The sequence below is a fragment of the Myotis lucifugus genome, unplaced genomic scaffold (genome assembly GCF_000147115.1).
Source record: "Myotis lucifugus unplaced genomic scaffold, Myoluc2.0 scaffold_192, whole genome shotgun sequence".
Classification (NCBI taxonomy): Eukaryota; Metazoa; Chordata; class Mammalia; order Chiroptera; family Vespertilionidae; genus Myotis; species Myotis lucifugus.
In genome coordinates, this window is record NW_005871240.1 from 1677779 (window position 1) to 1697297 (window position 19519).

The window sequence follows — 19519 nt, forward strand, 5'->3', positions numbered from 1 at the left end:
AACAATTTCCTGGTAGCAATTTGGGGGCTTCAAGGAGAATCTTGGACTATTACGATCTAGGAAAAAAAATACAGAATGAATTAAAGGGTCATCACATTTAACATTTCTTCAGCTCTCCAGCCCAGTGGTCGGCAAACTCATTAGTCAACAGAGCCAAATATCAACAGTACAACGATTGAAATTTCTTTTGAGAGCCAAATTTTTTAAACTTAAACTATATAAGTAGGTACATTGTTATTAACTTAATTAGGGTATTCCTAAGGCTTAGGAAGAGCCACACTCAAGGGCCAAAGAGCCGCATGTGGCTCGCGAGCTGCAGTTTGCTGACCACGGCTCTAGCCCCTTCTGGAGAGAACCTTATTGACTGATTTGAGAGAGAGAGAGAGAGAGAGAGAGAGAGAGGAAGGGGGCAAGGGAGAGAAATAGAGATAGAGAGACATTGATTTGTTGTTACACTTATTTGTGCATTCTTTGGTTGCTTCGTGTATTTGCCTTGACCAAGGATCAAACTGCAACCTTGGTGTATCAGGTCGATGCTCCAACCAACTGAACTATCTAGCAAGGGCCTAAGATATATATTTTTTATTGGGTTGATGACAGTTGAGAAAAAATAGTGAAGCCAGTAAAGTGAGCTTATAATTTGTATAATGTGTTGTTTTTTTATTCAAAAGTGATCTTGAAAAATTATCAGTAAATGAATTAGATTACTTTCTGCTCTTAAAATTATATTCTTAAAATTTTTACTACATTAAAACTTATTTTGTGTTTTTTTACAGGAATTGAATTGCCTCCTAGAGGGAATATTCCAATCACAGTGTGTTTTAATCCCAAAGTTATGAAATTAAGGAAGACAATGGCCGTTGTTCAAATGAGGAGGGCAGATGGAACAAAGTGGCCTATTGACAATTTTGATGAATTGAGTCCAGAGTTGAAAAGGTAACGTTTAAATAAGTATATTGGTTTTGTTTTGTCTGGCACTGATACAATCAGCTTCTTTTATATGTGATGCAATGTAAAGTTCATGCTTTTTATTCTCTGATATGTTGAAATTTATATGTTCAGAGGAGGAAAATGTATTTGTTAAATGGGTATACTATGTATCATTGCTGATGTAAAGTTCAAAGTGATGAACAACTCAATCTTAACAGACTCAGAGACGTGCAAAGGCAGCCTTTTAAACTGAGAAAATAGTTACTGCCAAGACAATAAGTAATCTATATTTGGGAGAACAACCTAAAACAACTTGTCTGGGCAAAGTATAAGACTTGTGATGCTGGTATTCATCTATCGATGGCACAGTGCCAGGTGGATATGTCATCCTGATGCACCTCTCCCATGACTAGGGTATCCTGTTTCATTGCCAGAATGCAGGAGACTTGTATCCATGTTTCCTCACTGAAATTTAAGCCAACTCCAATAATGATAGAAAAATGTAAATGCTTTCTCTGCTGTTATAGTTCAATTAAATAATTGTCTAGAAGTCTTAATTAAAAAGAAATTCTTATTTTGCCCTACATGTACATATTTTATCTCCACATTTGAAAGAAAGGTTTCCCTTGGGGTACATTCTGCCATGCTTTTTCATCACTCCTGCTGTCGAGACTGTCTACATGATTTGTGGGTCCTCGTGTATAAGTGAAAATGAGGGGGCTTTTCTTCAAAAAGTATTAATAATTTTAATACAGGTATAGTAGTGTATTAAACAAGCATGGAGCAATGCTAAGTATGTGATTTTTGTGCTAATGCACAGGTCACGCTCCCACAAAGCTGGTCCTGCCTGCCATGACTTACGTTTCATTTTTAACAGGAAAATCCTGTTTTCAGCAATGATCAGAATCATTCTAGTATCGCTATCCTCCTGGTAGTGTATAAATGTACTTAAAATATTTTGAGAAATGTCCTCTTTCTTTTAACTGGTTATCTCCCAAAAGGAAAGTATTCCTTTCTGAAGTTCTGTACTTAATGGCATTTTTGTATGTGTGCTTTGCTTCTCCAATTTAGAATATAACCCATGGGAATTGTACTACCTGTGATTAACCACACTCTAGTCACATCAAAAAATATCAATACCAAGCTTTAAGTGTAGGGCGAAATGTTCTTTAATTTTAACTTACATCTCATAATGGTTGTATTCTATTTTTACTTGTGATAATTTCCCAGGGTTTGCCTTAAAATGTTTATAAAATCAACATTTACCAAAAATGTTTTGTATTTCATACTTATTGTCTCTCTGCCAAAGTTTATATTCACAAGCTTTGCTCAAATACCATTAAGTTAATAGAGAACATGCTCTTTTATGCTAATATTTAAAGTGTTTATGGTTTTTGTTCACTCTTAATTTAATTTCTATTTAGAATGATGGTAGCAGACAGTGGAGAAATCCAAGCAATACGATGGATATACCCTATTCTTGGACTCCCACAGGCAAAACATGATGAATTCCCTCCAGGTAGGTATATTTTAGTGTCAGAGAACACCAGGATTTGGAGGTCATTTAGAGGCCTTCTCATCCCATCTTTTCTTTGTACAAGAAGGTTGAGGTCCAGAGAAAGTAAGTTGTGAAGTAGCCAGCCCTATTGATGGGAGTGCTAGGACTGAATCTTGTCCTCTAACGAGTCCAATGTTATTGCCACAAAACCACGCCATTTCCTGTTGCTCTTCCTATTGGTAAAACCTAGAAATCAGCTAAGATGAAAATAACATTAACTTCAGGCCCTTTATCTCAAATTCTGTGAGGTGTTCAAAGCCCTGAACTAGATCTATTAGAGTCTGTGGAAACCCTAATCAGAGTACCCCAGATGTTCAAGGCCAATTGGAGTGTGGGGGCTCTGTCCAGAGTACACCAGATGCTCAGGACCGATTTGTCATACGAAGGTGCATAAGCAAGGACACAGTGATATTACTGTACCAGTATACACTGACAGGCATACCTTTTTGTAACCCAAGTATTGATGTCACTATTTGGAAAGAAGCCTCTTTTGTCTAAAAGTTGGTATAAAGATGTGTTGTTGACCAGCCAGTGTGCCACTGTGTTTGCTACTGTATTTAATGTAAGAAAATATTGGAATTTAATATATATATATATGTATTTTTAATTCTCACTTAAGGATATGCTTTTATTGATTTTTAGAGAAAGAGGAAGAGGGAGGGAGAGAGAGTGTGAAAAAGAAAGAGAGAGAGAGAGAGAGAGAGCAATGTGAGAGAGAAACATCAATCATTTGCCTCCTGTACGTGCCTCAACCAGAGATTGAATACGCAACCTGGTGTGTGCAGATAGAATCTGTAACCTTTTTGGTGTATGATACAATGCTCCAACCAACTGAGCCACCTGGCCAGGGCAAAATATATAAAGTTTTTTATGCTATACATTAATATATAGTCACATTTTAATATTGATTGTAATGTATTGCAATTTTATATTTAACTGTTAATGGTGTACTCTGTAAATTTCAAGTGAAAAAATATTTTAAGTATTTTACTTAAAGGAATTTTAAGGTACATGTAAATAAATAATATAGTAGGAAATATTTTTAAACTCATTACAAAATAAAGGTTATGAAAGTTACTTTTTTAATTATTTGAAGGTATTTTCTATAGTATAGTTATATATGAAAGTTACTTTTTTAATTATTTGAAGGTATTTTCTATAGTATAGTTATATAAGTTGAGTTTGGTATTTACCACAATGAACATAGAAATAGCTGAAATATTCACTGTTCTTGACCACCAGGTGAATTATTGATATAAGTAGATCTGTTTCTAAATAAGATTTCTATATCCTAGTACAATCTTCTATTACCTAATTTATACCTTTCAGATTTATCTTTTGTCATATTTTTGCATATTATTTAATATTCATATTTTATTACAAAATGTAAATGTATATAGATATTGTGGAAGGGTGTGTGTGTCTGTGAATGCAGGTGCAATGTCAAGTCAAAGTATGCCAAAGAGCTTTTATTTTTATTACATAATTTAATAATTTATTTTCTTGTAGCTCAAGAATGATCATATAACCTAATAACCAAATTGACTGGAAATAATTCTTTCTTGTAGTTGTCATAAAATGTCAGTCCAGGAAACGGATAGAAAAGAATTTGAAAGTCACAATTACTGGTGATTTTATTGGAGATCATCCTATCTTAAATGTATCAGATTTTGTAGTGATTCCAAAAAAACGTTCATATGCATCTTATGAAGATATCGATGGTAAGAGAACCATAGTCATGGGTATAAAACATGATGATAAATAAAACCGTTTCCTTAAATTGCAGGTTGCTGATTCCTCAGTTATGTGAAAATCCATGCCAATTTATTTTTAATTTACAATATATCATTAAAATACTGCTCAACGAGTGTTCAGTAATATTTGTTTTCTTCACGGTAGCTATTTCCAAAATGATGATAATTATGGTTATTAATGGCTTTATAAGAATAGAGTGTTAAAGTTTTATTACAGAATTTATCTTCAGAGTAACCTTATGAAGCCGGTAATATGACTATATTTTATTTTACAAGTAATTTGTACAGGGTCATACAACCTAGCAGTGGAAGGCAACAAAAACAGTCTTGACTATTTTTTAAAACATTATTTTAAATTTGAAATAACTTTAGATTTAAAACCTAGATGTGAAATAATAAGTTCTGAACTGTTCATACCGTGATCAGGCCTAACCTAATTGCTTTTCCTTTTAAAGTCTTGTAGGAATAATAATAAAAAAAATTACAAAGGCAAGGCTTTCAAAGAGGTTCCCTAACATAAAGTATAATGTCTGGTGCACAGTGGTCAATTTCAGTTCCTACCCTGTCTGATCCCGTGGCTCTTTCTTTTCAGTAGTAGTATTTACCCATTGCTTTCTAAATAAGATAGTACCTTAAACTTATAAAATTACCAATGTTCATCCATTTTTGAACCATAGAAATGTCTGTTTCATATGAAATCGCTGACATTTGATTTTTTATGTACAAAAGTGTCTTTTCATGGGATGCAATCTATATATAATAATCCAGAATTAGCCTTCACCATTAGTCCCCTACTATCTATCATTCCAACCTTTTGTTTCCCCTGGTTGTTAACCTGTTACTCAACCAAGTGGGATCACTTGCTACTTCTGTACAGTTACCATCTACTTTCCCAGCATGGTGAATGTCTATGATATAGTCGGCCCTGCCCATCTGCCAACTTTCACTCCTTTCTTGTGGAAACTACGTCCACTAGCCATATAATTCTTATAATATTTCAATCATATAGTCTTCCCCTGCTCAGAGTGGACATCTAATGGAGGTTGGGCTTGTGAGTCTTCCCTCTCCTCCACATCTTTTGTAGTCAGAACACAGAAAGTCTGTTTCTCTTCATTTGCTGAAGCTGTAATAAATAAGTGAGTATTATTTTCTATGCATGCCTGTTTTGCTCCTCTCTTTGCAGGTCTACTTTCTCTGCCTACTCATCAAATTATACACATGACTCAGTCATGATCAAATGGTTCTTCCTTTTATTTAAGGACACCCTCAGTGACTTCCAAAAGGTCATTCCAACTGGGATTCTGTCATTTACAAACAAGCATTCAGAGTAAATATAGAAAAGGATCTGGAAATAATAAATATTTCTTAAGTGAATTACAAAAATGTTAGAATAATCTCCCACATGCAATCTCACCGTAAGATTTGGAAGGAAGCCCTGGCCAGTTTGGTCAGTGGATAGAGCATTGGCCTGCAGACTGAAGGGTCCACGTTTGATTCTGGTCAAGGTTTCAGGCTCGATCCCTGGCCAGGGTGTGTTCAGGAGGCAACCAATCGATGTTTCTCTCTCTCTCTGTCTCTCCCTCTCCCTTCCACTTTCTCTAAAAAATCAATGGAAAAATATCCTTGGGTGAGGATTAACAACAACAACAAATATTTGGAAGGCAATATTTTAAAAACTGGAGGTGGAATTCTGAAATGAGTATATATGTTATTGTACCCAGTGTACTTAATAAGATCTTTGGAATTATAAAAAAATTAATTCACATTAATGTTCTTTATATTTACTGACTAGTTATTGATTGTGTGAATTGTGTGAGATGAGATAGTAATACTATTATTAGGTTGCATAATGAGATTTTTCATTATGTTAATTTATTCGTTATTTATTTTTTCCCTTTGAATTTTAGTTTTCTAATTGCAAAAATGCCAACTTTATCACTGGTAATTTAAATTTATTTTAAAAAGGAAATAAATTTAAATGAGAAGGGAATTTTCTATTGCAAGCCTATTCAATTACTCCTTATTTTAAAGAACTATCTTTTAATAATGAAATCAGATTGATGCAAACCATTTTTCTTTATCTTAAAAACATTATAAGTTGGATACAGATTCTGCTTTAGAGACTCATGTAGCATTAGAGGAATGTAGGGAATAGAATCTTTAAATAAATGATACCCTGTCAGCTTTCTTTTCTTCAACCAAAAACCAATACTGAAAGAGAATTCTCATTATTTATTCAGATCAGGGATAAAAATATTAGTGTAAATTAACCTGAGTTTAAATGTGAAACTCAACTGCCAATTTCCAGTGATAAATAATTGTTTTATTGAAATAGACCATCATTTTAATAAGCAGACAACTTATAGTAACCATACCCCAGTGAATATCCAGGCCCTTTCTGAAGTGAAATCATTGTTTTGTGTGTCACCTGTTATGCTTAAGTGAATATTAACAGTTGAGTGTTCAAACCTTTATTTCTGTTTTAAATCTATCCTGTAGAAGATAAAACGTTGATGCTTTATGACATTAAGTATAAAAGAAGGTAAAGATATCCTTGTATATAGGAACTATTTTAATAACATCTCACTAAATTACTTAAGTTGCACTCTTCTCAGGTTGCAAGCTAAAGAAATTATAATTCTGATCATAGAAATTGATTAAATCTTATTACCTGGAAAAATCTACTTCCTTCAAGATAAACAAGGTCTATAAGGAAGCTTCAAAGAACATCATTTTGGGAGGTATTATATGAGGAAAACAGTCTCCCAAATAGCTCTTCAAAATACACCTTTTGGTATGGCTCGTAATTTCACTGTTTCAGTACTTTTCATGATGAAAAATAACAATATGGGAAATAACTATTTGGAAGGTTTGCAGGCTTCTCTCTTCCTCTCTTTCTCTCTTCATCATTCCTCTACACTAGCTTTTTCTCTGCTCAAAACCAACAAACTCAAGAAGCTCATCTATGTATTTGCTACAGACATTTTAATGTGTAAATGTTTATGTTCTGAAACTTGTCTTGCTATCCAGAAGTGGAGTTTTTTTCAGTCTTCTCTCAACTTTAATGTCTTTTTTTTTCTGTATTCATGGGACCTGAATATTTGATAAATCAGCTGACCTCTCTCTTGTCCTGGTTCCTTAAAACCATCTGGTAATAACTTGATTCCTTTCCCTGTCTTTATTCCAAAGTTGTAACCACCTTGCCTGACTCTGTATATCTCCCTACTTGCCTTTCCATTCTTACCTATATTTTTATGAGGGGAAAAGTCTGACCAAAAAGTTTGAAAACTCTTTTAGTTTTTAATATATGCAAAGGCAAGCCAGCTGTTTTTCCCTGTGTGTATAATTCAATTATAGTCTACTCAACAAATAATGTCCATCAGAGTCTTGTTCATGCCATTTTGTACTTCCCAATGCCTCTTAAATCTCTTGTAGTGGAAATTAAAGCACTTCACTCTGCTGTTTGGATTGTAATGGAGTTTTCAGTGTGATCATTGAATGCATCCTATATTCCCTCATCCAAGTTTACTGAGAAGTAGATGTAGAATTATGGCAGATAGAGATCAAAAGGTTGCCTTTATTATAAAGGTGAACTGGAAAGTGACTTGGTACTATGCACTCATTTGGGCTTGTTAATACCTTCCACCAAAATTGAGTGCGTTCACCCTGAGCTGCCCAATTGTAAACTCTCTTTAGGAACAAACAACCTACTCCTGAAGGAGGAGGAGAAAGTGTACATCTTGGATTCAAGACATTGGGAAAGGGAGAGAAAAGTCTGCTCACCTCATGTTCCATTCCTTCACCCTAATTCACTGATCAGATATGTTGCTTTTCCTCTGATGGCAAGTCATAAGGGAGGAAGCAAATTGATGCAGGTTTTTTTGTCCCTCCTAAATTTTTCCTTCTTGTGAGTGAATAAGCCCCTCTATGTAAACATGGTAAGTAGGAGATAAGAATCCCCCACTCCTTTTCCATTCCTTCTTTTACCTTAATTGTCTTTCCAGAGATTCCAATAAGACTTATAAAGCCTTCATTTAAGTGAAAAATGCCAGGACTTCTCTGCTCTCTATCCCCACTCCTCACACACACCATTGAGTTAACCAGGATTGATCATTTTCATATCTCTTCATTCAACAACAATCCAGTGAGCATATTTGCTGCCAGATAGTATGCTGAGCCCCAGGGATGCCAAAATGAACAAGACACAGACTTGGAATTCAAAGAACATCTATCCAACATATTGGATTTATGTGCCTATATTATTGGTAATGCTCTACTGGGATATTATTAGACTTGGATTTTTAGACTGTATTTTGCAGTGCCACTTCATAACATTGCAGATTATTCTCTCTGAGCAGAAGTTCCCTTTTACTTGTATTTCTTCCTAAGTGGCTTTCGGTCCATGCATTCTTTGTCTCTCTGGGGAGTAGTTTAGTGACTTTCTCTGTGGGACTTTTTCTGTGAGAGTGGTTTTACCACTTAATGGCACATCAAATTCATGCCTCTTCCTTTTATTTCCCAGGTGTTCTGCATCTTGCAGCTATTTTTCTTTGCTTAATCTGCTGTCTTTTTTTGTGTGTGATCTGCTGATTTTTGTGTTACACTGGCCTCTTTTAACCCGAGGCCAGTCATCATGCTGTATGTCTTTTGCATGTCATCCATAAACAGTATGGGGTTTGGTCTGTAATCACAAACAGGTCCTGAGAAACCTGGCATTGGTCCTCCATAACCCCCACATTAGCCCCTAGACTTGATCCTTTACTCTGCTTCTCTTTATTTTACTTTCTCTTCTCAACTCACTCCATTAAGGCTTCTTTCCTAACTACTCTTAGAGCAAGGTGCCCATCACTTTTGTGAACCCAAGGATCACTTTTACCTTATATACTAGAGATAGACTGGTGGACATGCCGATTGTGGACCAGGTCAATTCATGGTTCTCTGACCTCTCTTCCATGACCCACATGCAACAAACTCCTTGATTTGGAATTTTAGCTCCTTTCCTGAATGTGGAGAGTATACATATAATAGATGTTTATGCTTCTCTTCCATGACCCACATGCAACAAACTCCTTGATTTGGAATTTTAGCTCCTTTCCTGAATGTGGAGAGTATACATATAATAGATGTTTATGCTTCTCTTCTATATGCCAGTCCTAACTTTAAGATATTTTTCACATGTACCTAAAAAATAAACTGTGTTGTAACTTTCCTCTAGTAACCTACTGGTTAAGAAAATATAGTTAACCATATTGTCTATAATACATATTGTCTATAAAACATGAAAAACTTTCTCTTTTAACAAAATAAACCAGAACTTGAAACTCTTGCTCTAATAGATTGGGATACTATCTTAATATTGTTTAAACTTTTTTAAAAAAATCTTTATTTTTTAATTTTTTTTATTCTCTAAAGTTTTACATATGTCTCCTTTTTCCCCACTTGACCCCCCCCCCTCCCCAGCCATTCCCACCACGGGCAAGCCCCAGTGTCTGTGTCCATTGGTTATGCTAATATGCATGCATACAAGTCCTTTGGTTGCTCTCTAACCCCCCATCCCCTGCCATTTGTCTCTGGATCTATTCTTGTTCATCAAATTATGTTGATCATTATATCCCACATATGAGTGAGATCATATGATATTTATCTTTCTCCTACTGGATTATTACGCTTACCATAATGCTCTCCAGTTCCATCCATGCTGTTGCAAATGCTAAAAGTTCCTTCTTTTTTTATAGCGGCATAGTATTCCATTGTGTAGATGTATTACACAATTCTTTAATCCACTCATCTGCTGATGGGCACTTACGCTGTTACCAAATCTTAGCTATGGTAAATTGTGCTGCTATGAACATAGGGGTCCATATATCCTTTCTGATTGGTGTTTCTGGTTTCTTGGAATATAGTCCTAGAAGTGGGATCACTGGGTCAAATGGGAGTTCCATTTTTAGTTTTCTGAGGAAACTCCATACTGTTCTCTACAGTGGCTGCACCAGTCTGCATTCCCATCAGCAATGCAGGAGGGTTCCTTTTTCTCTGCATCCTCGCCAGTACTTGTTGTTTGTTGATTTGTTGATGATAGCCATTCTGACAGGTGTGAGATAGTATCAAATTGTTGTTTTGATTTGCATCTCTGAGATGATTAGTGACTTTGAGCATGTTTTCATATCTCTCTTGGATTTCTGAATGTCCTCATTTGAAAAGTGTCTATTTAGGTTTTTTTGCCCATTTTTTTAAATTGGATTGTTTATCTTCCTTTTGTTGAGTTGTATGAGTTCCCTGTAGATATTGAAGATTAAACCCTTATCAGAGATAACATTGGCAAATATGTTCTCCCATGCAGTGGGCTTTCTTGTTGTTTTGTTGATGGTTTCTTTTGCTGTGCAGAAGCTTTTTATTTTGATGTAGTCCCATTTGTTTATTTTCTCTTTAGTTTCCATTGCCCTAGGAGCTTTATTGGTAAAAATATTGCTACGACAAATGTCTGCTATTTTGCTGCCTATGGCTTCTTCTCAGATTTTTATGGTTTCCCATCTTACATTTAAGTCCTTTATCCATTTTGAGTTTATTTTTGTGTATGGTGCAAGTTAGTGGTCTAGTTTCATGTTTTTGCAAGTATCTGTCCAGTTTTCCCAACACCATTTATTGAAGAGACTGTCTTGTCTCCATTGTATGCTCTTACCTCCTTTGTCAAATATTAATTGAGCATAGTGGTTTGGGTGAGTAGATTTCTGGGTTCTCTGTTCTGTTCAACTGGTCTATATGTCTGTTCTGGTGCCAGTACTAGGCAGTTTTAAGAACAGTGACTTTGTAGTATAGTTTGATATCTGGTATTGTGATCCCACCTACATTGTTCTTCTTTCTCAAGATTTCTGCAGCTATTCAGGGTCTTTTTTTATTCCAGATGAATTTTTGGAGAGTTTGTTCTAGGTCTTTGAAGTATGCCATTGGTATTTTAATAGGGATTACGTTGAATTTATAGATTGCTTTGGGTAGTGTGGACATTTTAATGATGTTGATTCAAACAACCCATGAACATGGTATATTCTTCCATTTGTTTAGGTCTTCCTCTATCTCTTTTTTCAATCTCCTGTAGTTTTCCATCCTTAGTTAAGTTTATTTTATGTCCTTAGTTAAGTTTATTCCTAGGTATCTTAAATTTTTTGTGCAATGGTAAATGGGATTTTTTTTTCACTTCTTGTTCTATGAGTTTATTATTAGTGTATAAAAAGGCCATAGATTTCTGGGTGTTAATTTTATATCCTGCCACTTTGCCAAGTTCACTTAGTAGGTCCAATAGATTTTTGATAGAGTCTTTGGGTTTTCTATGTATAGTATCATGTCATCTGCGAATAAGGACAATTTTACTTCTCTTCCAATTTGGATGCCTTTTATTTCATCTTCTTGTCTGATCGCTATGGCTAGCACTTCCAGTACTATATGGAACAGGAGTGGTGAAAGTGGGCATCCCTGACTTGTTCCTGTTCTTAGGGGAAATGAGTTTAGTTTTGGTCCACTGAGTATGATGTTGGCTATAGGTTTGCCGTATAAGGCTTTTATTATGTTGAGGTATGGTCCCTCTATTCCCACTTTGCTGAGAGTTTTTATCAAGAAAGGGTGTTGGAGTTTGTCAAAGGCTTTTTCTGCATCAATTGATATGATTATGTGATTTTTGTCTCTCAGTTTATGTGATATACCACATTTATTGATTTGCAGATATTGTACCATCTTTGCATCCCTGGAATAAATCCCACTTGGTCATGGTGTATGATCTCTCTAATGCAATGCTGAATTCAATTTGCTAGAATTTTGTTGAGGATTTTAGCATCGATGTTCATCAAGGATATTGGCCTATAGTTCTCTTTTTTTGTGGTGTCTTTATTTGGTTTTGGAATTAGGGTAATGATGGCTTCCTAGAAAGAGCTTGGAAGTATGCCTTCCTCTTGAATTTTTTGAAGTAGTCTGTGGAGGATAGGTTTTAGTCCTTCTTTGAATGCTTGATAAAACTCCCCTGTAAAGCCATCCAGACCAGGGCTTTTGTTTGCTGGAAGATTTTTGATCGTTGCTTCAATTTCTTCGGTAGTTATCGGCCTATTCAGGTTTTTTGATTCTTCTTGATTGAGTTTTGGGAGCTTGTATTTTTTTAAGAATATGTCTTTTTCACCTAGGTTGTCCATTTTGTTGGAATAGAGTTGTTCATAGTATTTTTTCATAATCATTTGTATTTCTGTGGGATTGGTTGTTACTTTGCCTCTTTCATTTCTGATTTTGTTTATTTGGGTCCTCTCTCTTTGCTTCTTGGTGAGCCTGGCTAGAGGTTCATCAATCTTGTTTATCCTTTCAAAGAACCAGCTCTTGAGTTTGTTGATCTTTTGTATTTTTTTTTGTCTCTATGTCATTTATCTCCTCTCTGATCTTTATTATTTCCTTCTTTCTGCTAACGCTGGGCTTTTCTTGTTGCTCTCTTTCTAACTCTTTGAGTTGTAGGGTTAGATATTTTATTACCATCTTTTCTTGTTTTGTTGAGATAGGCCTGCAGAGCTATGAACTTCCCTCTCAAGACTGCTTTTGTTGTGTCCCATAGATTTTGGATTGTGTTTTCATTGTCATTTGTTGCCATGATGCTTTTTATTTTTTCTTTGATCTATTGGTAACCAAATCATTATTTAAAAACACGCTATTTAGCCTCCAGGTGTTTGATTTTTTTATTGTAGTTGATTTCTAATTTTATGCCATTGTGATCTGAGAAGATGCTTGGTATGATTTCTATCTTTTTGAATTTGAAAAGACTTTGCTGGTGCCCCAGTATGTGGTCTGTCTTTGAAAATGACCCATGTGCACTTGAGAAGAATGTATATTCTATGGCTTTGGGGTGGAATGTTCTGATGATGTCAATTAATTCCATCTGATCTAGTGAGTCATTTAGGATTGCTGTTTCTTTGCTTTTTTGTTTAGAGGATTTGTCCAGTGGTGTTAGTGGGGTATTAAAGTCCCCTACTATGACTGTATTGCTGTAAATCTCTCCCTTGATATCCTCCAGAATTTTTTTTTATGTATTTGTGTACTCCTGTATTGGGTGCATATATGTTTACCAGAGTTATATCTTCTTGTTGAATTGCTCCCTTTAGTATTATGAAGTGGCCTTCCTTATCTCTTGTTATTGCCTTCACTTTGAGGTCTAATTTGTCGGATATAAGTATTGCTACCCCAGCTTTTTTTCATTTCCATTCACTGAAAACCCTTTTTCAATCCCTTCACCATTAGTCTCTGTGAGTCCTTTCTTCTAAGGTGGGTTTCCTGTAGACAGCAGATATATGGGTCATGTTTTCTTATCCACTCAGCTACCCTATGTCTTTTGATTGGGGCATTTAATCCATTTACATTTAAAGTTATTATTGATAGGTACTTGTTTGTCACCATTTTTATTCTTTATGCCTATGTTCCTCCTTCCCTTCCAATTTCGTCTTTTTATAGCAGGCCCTTTAGCATTTCGTGCTTTGTTGGTTAGGTGGTAATAAACTCTCTTGTTCCTTTTTTGTCTGTGAAGCTCCTGAATTCGCCCTCAATTTTGATTGATAGCCTTGCTAGGTATAATATCATTGGATTTAGACCCTTGCTTTGCATGACTTTGTATATATCATTCCATTCTCTTCTGGTCTGATGTGTTTCTGTTGAGAAATCAGTCGCTAGTCTGATGGGAGATCCTTTGTAGGTAACTTTCTGTTTTTGGCTGCTTTTAATATTCTTACTTTGTCCTTGGTGTTTGCCAATTTAATTATAATGTGCCTTGGCGTTGGTCTTTTGGGGTTCATTTTGTTTGGGACTCTGTGAGCTTCTTGGATTTGTGTGAGTTTTTTCTTCCCTATATCAGGGAAGTTTTCTGTCATTATTTCTTCAAACTGATTTTCTATTCCTTGCTCAGTATCCTCTCCTTCTGGTACCCCTATTATGCGGATGTTCTTTCATTTCGTGTTGTCCCAAAGCTCCCTTATGCTCTCCTCCTGTTTTTTAATTTTTTTTTCTAGAAGCTGCTCTGCTTGTGTATTGTTTCCTACCTTTTCTTCTAGCCTACTGTTGATGTTTTCTATTGAGTTCTTTTTTTTTTAATTTTGTAAAACTTTTTATTTATTTTTTTTTTTGCTAAAAGTATTACAAAGGGTATTACATAAGTGTCCTTTTTTCCCCCCCACCCTTGACAAGCCCCTGCCCTCCCTTACCCCCCAGTGTCTTATGTCCATTAGTTATGGTTATATGGATGCATACAAGTCCTTCGGTTGATCTCTTACTCCCCTCCCTCCTGTCCCCCAACCCTCCCTGGCCTTCCCACTGCAGTCCGACAATCAGTTTGAGGCAGCTCTGCCACTGTATTTATTATTGTTCAAAAGTTTGTAATGGTCTTAATTATCCCTGAAAGAGTGAGATCATGTGGTATTTTTCCTTCATTGACTGGCTTGTTTCACTTAGCATAATGCTCTCCAGTTCCATCCATGCTGTTGCAAATGGTAAGAGTTCTTTCTTTTTAACAGCAGCATAGTATTCCATCGTGTAGATGTACCACAGTTTTCTAATCCATTCATCTACTGATGGGCACTTAGGCTGTTTCCAGATCTTAGCTATGGTGAATTGTGCTGCTATGAACATCTGGGTGCATATATCCTTTCTGATTGGTGTTTCTGGTTTCTTGGGAATATATTCCCTAGAAGTGGGATCACAGGGTCAAATGGGAGTTCCATTTCCAATTTTTTGAGGAACCTCCATCCTGCCTTCCATAGTGGCTGCACCAGTCTGCATTCCCACCAGCAGTGCACGAGTGTTCCTTTTTCTCCACATCCTCTCCAGCACTTGTTGTTTGTTGATTTGTTGATGATGGCCATTCTGACAGGTGTGAGATGGTACCTCATTGTTGTTTTGATTTGCATCTCTCGGATGATTAGTGACTTTGAGCATGTTTTCATATGTCTCTTGGCTTTCTGAATGTCCTCTTTTGAAAGGTGTCTATTTAGATCCTTTGCCCATTTTTTGATTGGATTGTTTATCTTCTTTTTGTTAAGTTGTATGAGTTCCCTATAAATTTTGGAGATTAAGCCCTTATCAGATATGACGTTGGCAAATATGTTTTCCCACGAGGTGGGTTTTCTTGTTGTTTTGTTGATGGTTTCTTTTGCTGTGCAGAAGCTTTTTATTTTGATGTAGTCCCATTTGTTCATTTTCTCTTTAGTTTCAACTGCCCTAGGAGCTGTATCAGTGAAGAAATTGTTTTGGCATATGTCTGAGATTTTGTTGCCTTTGTATTCTTCTAGAATTTTTATGGTTTCCTGTCGTACATATAAGTCCTTTATCCATTTTGAGTTTATTCTTGTGTATGGTGTAAGTTGGTGGTCTAGTTTCATTTTCTTGCATATATCTGTCCAATTTTCCCAACACCATTTATTGAAGAGACTATCTTGGCTTCATTGTATGTTCATGCCTCCTTTGTCAAAAATTAATTGAGCATATTGGTTCGGGCTAATTTCTGGACTCTCTATTCTATTCCACTGATCTATATGTCTGTTCTTGTGCCAGTACCAGGCAGTTTTGAGAACATTGGCTTTGTAATACAGCTTGATATCTGGCATTGAGATCCCACCTACTTTGTTCTTTCTCAGGATTGCTGCAGCTATTCGGGGTCTTTTTTTATTCCAGATGAATTTTTGGAGAGTTCGTTCTAGATCTTTGAAGAAGGCCATTGGTATTTTAATGGGAAGTGCGTTGAATGTATAGATTGCTTTGGGTAGTATGGACATTTTAATGATGTTGATTCTACCAATCCAAGAACATGGTATGTTCTTCTATCTGTTTATGTCTTCCTCTATCTCTTTTTTCAACGTCCTGTAGTTTTCTGAGTAGAGGTCTTTAACCTCTTTAGTTAAGTTTATTCCTAGGTATCTTAATTTTTTTGGTGTGATGGTAAATGGGATTGTTTTTCTAATCTCTCTTTCTGAAAGTTCACTATTGGTGTATAGAAATGCCTCAGATTTCTTGGGGTTAATTTTGTATCCTGCTACATTGCCAAATTCATGTATTAAGTCTAGTAGCTTTTTGATGGAGTCTCTAGGGTTTTGTATGTATAATATCATGTCATCTGCAAATAAGGACAGTTTTACTTCCTCTTTTCCAATTTGGATGCCTTTTATTTCTTCTTCTTGCCTAATTGCAATGGCTAATACTTCCAGTACTATGTTGAACAGGAGTGGTGAGAGTGGGCATCCCTGTCTTGTTCCTGTTCTTAGGGGAAATGGTGTTAGTTTTTGTCCATTGAGTATGATGTTGGCTGTGGGCCTGTCATATATGGCTTTTATTATGTTGAGGTATGATCCTTCTATTCCCACCTTTCTGAGAGTTTTTATCAAAAATGGGTGTTGGATTTTGTCGAATGCTTTTTCTGCATCAATTGATATGACCATGTGGTTTTTTTCTTTCAATTTGTTTATGTGATGTATCACATTTATTGATTTACGGATGTTGTACCATCCTTGCATCTCTGGGATAAATCCTACTTGGTCATGGTGTATGATCCTTCTGATGTACTGCTGGATCTGATTTGCTAAGATTTTGTTGAGGATTTTGGCATCTATGTTCATGAGGGATATTGGCCTGTAATTCTCTTTCATTGTGATGTCTTTACCTGGTTTTGGTATTAGGGTGATGCTGGCTTCATAGAATGAGCATGGAAGTGTTCCTTCCTCTTGAATTTTTTGTAGTAGTCTGAGGAGGGTAGGTTTTAGTTCTTCCTTGAATGTTTGGTAAAACTCCCCTGTGAAGCCGTCTGGCCCTGGGCTTTTGTTTGCTGGAAGCTTTCTGATGACTGCTTCAATTTCTTCCATAGTTATTGGCCTATTGAGGTTTTTAGATTCTTCCTGATTGAGTTTTGGAATGTTGTATTTTTCTAGGAATTTGTCCATTTCCTCCAGGTTGTCTAGTTTGTTGGAGTAGAGTTGCCCGTAGTATTGTTTAACAATCATTTGTATTTCTGTGGGGTCTGTTGTTATTTCACCTCTATCATTTCTGATTTGGTTTATTTGGGACCTCTCTCTTTGCTTCTTGGTGAGCCTGGCTAGGGGTTTGTCAATCTTGTTTATCCTTTCAAAGAACCAGCTCTTGGTTTCATTGATTTTCTGTATTGTTTTTTTGGTCTCTATTTCATTGATTTCTGCTCTAATCTTTATTATCTCCTTCCTTCTGCTCACTCTGGGGTTTTCTTGTTGCTCTCTTTCTAATTCTTTGAGTTGTAGAGTTAGATGATTAACTACCATTTTTTCTTGTTTTTTGAGATAGGCCTGTAGAGCTATAAACTTCCCTCTCAGGACTGCTTTCATTGTGTCCCAGAGGTTTTGGATTGTTGTGTTTTCATTGTCATTAGTGTCCAGGATGTTTTTAATTTCTTCTTTGATGTCATCGGTAACCCAATCAATATTTAATAACATGCTATTCAGCTTCCAAGTGTTTGAGTATTTTGGGTTGTTTTTATTGTAGTTTATTTCTAACATTATGCCATCGTGGTCTGAGAAGAAGCTTTTTATGATTTCAATCTTCTTGAATTTGTGGAGACTTTGCTTGTGACCCAATATGTGGTCTATTTTTGAATATGTCCCATGAGCACCTGAGAGGAATGTATATTCCGCAGCTGTGGGGTGAAGTGTTCTGAAGATGTCAATTAAGTCCATCTGATCTAGTGAGTCATTTAGGATTGCTGTTTCTTTGCTGAGTTTTTGTCTAGCGGATTTATCCAGTGATGTCAGTGGTGTATTAAAGTCCCCTACTATGATTGTATTGTTGTTGATCTCTCCCCTGATATCTTCCAGAAGTTTTCTTATGTATGTGGGTGCTCCTGCATTGGGTGCATATATGTTTACCAGGGTTATATCTTCTTGTTGTATTGATCCCTTTAGTATTATGAAGTGGCCTTCCTTATCTCTGGTTATGGCCTTCACTTTGAGATGTATTTTGTCAGATATAAGTATTGCTACCCCAGCTTTCTTTTCCTTTCCATTTGCGTGAAAGATATTTTTCCATCCCTTCACTTTCAGTCTGTGTGAGTCCCTTCTAATGAGGTGGGTCTCTTGTAGACAGCAGATGTATGGGTCATGTTTTTTTATCCATTCAGCCACTCGATGTCTTTTGGTTGGAGCATTTAGTCCATTTACATTTAAAGTTATTATTGAAAGGTACTTGTTTGTAGCCATTTCTTTTTTTGTGTGGCTGTTTTCTTTCTGAGCTTTTTATTTCTTCTTTTTACACCAGTCCCTTTAGCATTTCTTGCATTGCTGGCTTGGTGGTGATAAACTCCCTTAGCCTTTTTTTGTCTGTGAAGCTTCTTATTTCCCCTTCAATTTTGAATGATAGCCTTGCTGGATAGAGTATTCTTGGATTCAGTCCTTTGCTTTGCATCACTTTGTAGATTTCTGTCCATTCTTTTCTGGCCTGATGTGTTTCTGTTGAGAAATCATTTGATAATCTAATGGGAGATCCCTTGTATGTTACTTTCCGTCTCTCTCTTGCAGCCTGTAAGATTCTCTCTTTATCCTGAACATTTGCCATGGTAATTATGATGTGTCTTGGCTTGGGTCTTTTCGGGTTCACCTTGTTTGGGACTCTCTGGGCTTGTGTGACTTTTTTCTTCCCCACCTCAGGGAAGTTTTCTGATATTATTTCTTCGAATAGGTTTTCTAATCCATGTTCATCTTTCTGTTGTTCTGGCACCCCTATTATTCGTATGTTGTTTCGTTTCATGTTGTCCCAAAGCTCCCTTAGGCTCTCCTCCTGTCTTTTAATTTTTTTCTCCATTTGCAGTACAGTTTGAGTGTGTTTTTCTTCCTTGTCTTCTAATTCACTAATTCGGTCCTCCGCTTCTCCCAGTCTACTGTTGATACTTTCAATGGTGTTTTTTATTGCAGCTATGTCGCTCTTCATTTCTTCTTGGGACTTACTTAAGTTGTTGATTTTTTCATCTGTTTCTTCTAGCTTCTTGCATAAGTAGTTGAGTTTTTCATCTGTTTCTTCTTGCTTCTTAAACATCCGGTGCATGTACTCTAGGAACCTTATTCTGAATTCTTTTTCCGTCATGTTGCATATCTCTGTCTCACTTAGCTGCTTTTCTGGCGAGTCCTCCTTTTCTTTCCTTTGGGGGTTTCTTTGTCTACCCATGTTTGATCTCACTGACATGACTAGTTGTTGAATCGTTCAGTGGCTGGACCCTGGGTGGCAGTGGCTGCTCCCTGGGTGGCAGTGGCTCCTCGGGCTG

At 36.2% G+C, this 19519-nt stretch overlaps 1 protein-coding gene across 1 annotated transcript in view; it reads left to right on the plus strand.

Annotated features, from left to right (window-relative positions):
* CFAP47 (cilia and flagella associated protein 47) overlaps window positions 1-19519 on the plus strand; it is a 425326-nt gene that overhangs the window by 384917 nt on the left and 20890 nt on the right. Inside the window, 3 exon segments of the mRNA XM_014462850.1 lie at window positions 777-936; window positions 2355-2449; window positions 4057-4209. Coding sequence (XP_014318336.1) covers window positions 777-936; window positions 2355-2449; window positions 4057-4209 — 408 coding nt within the window.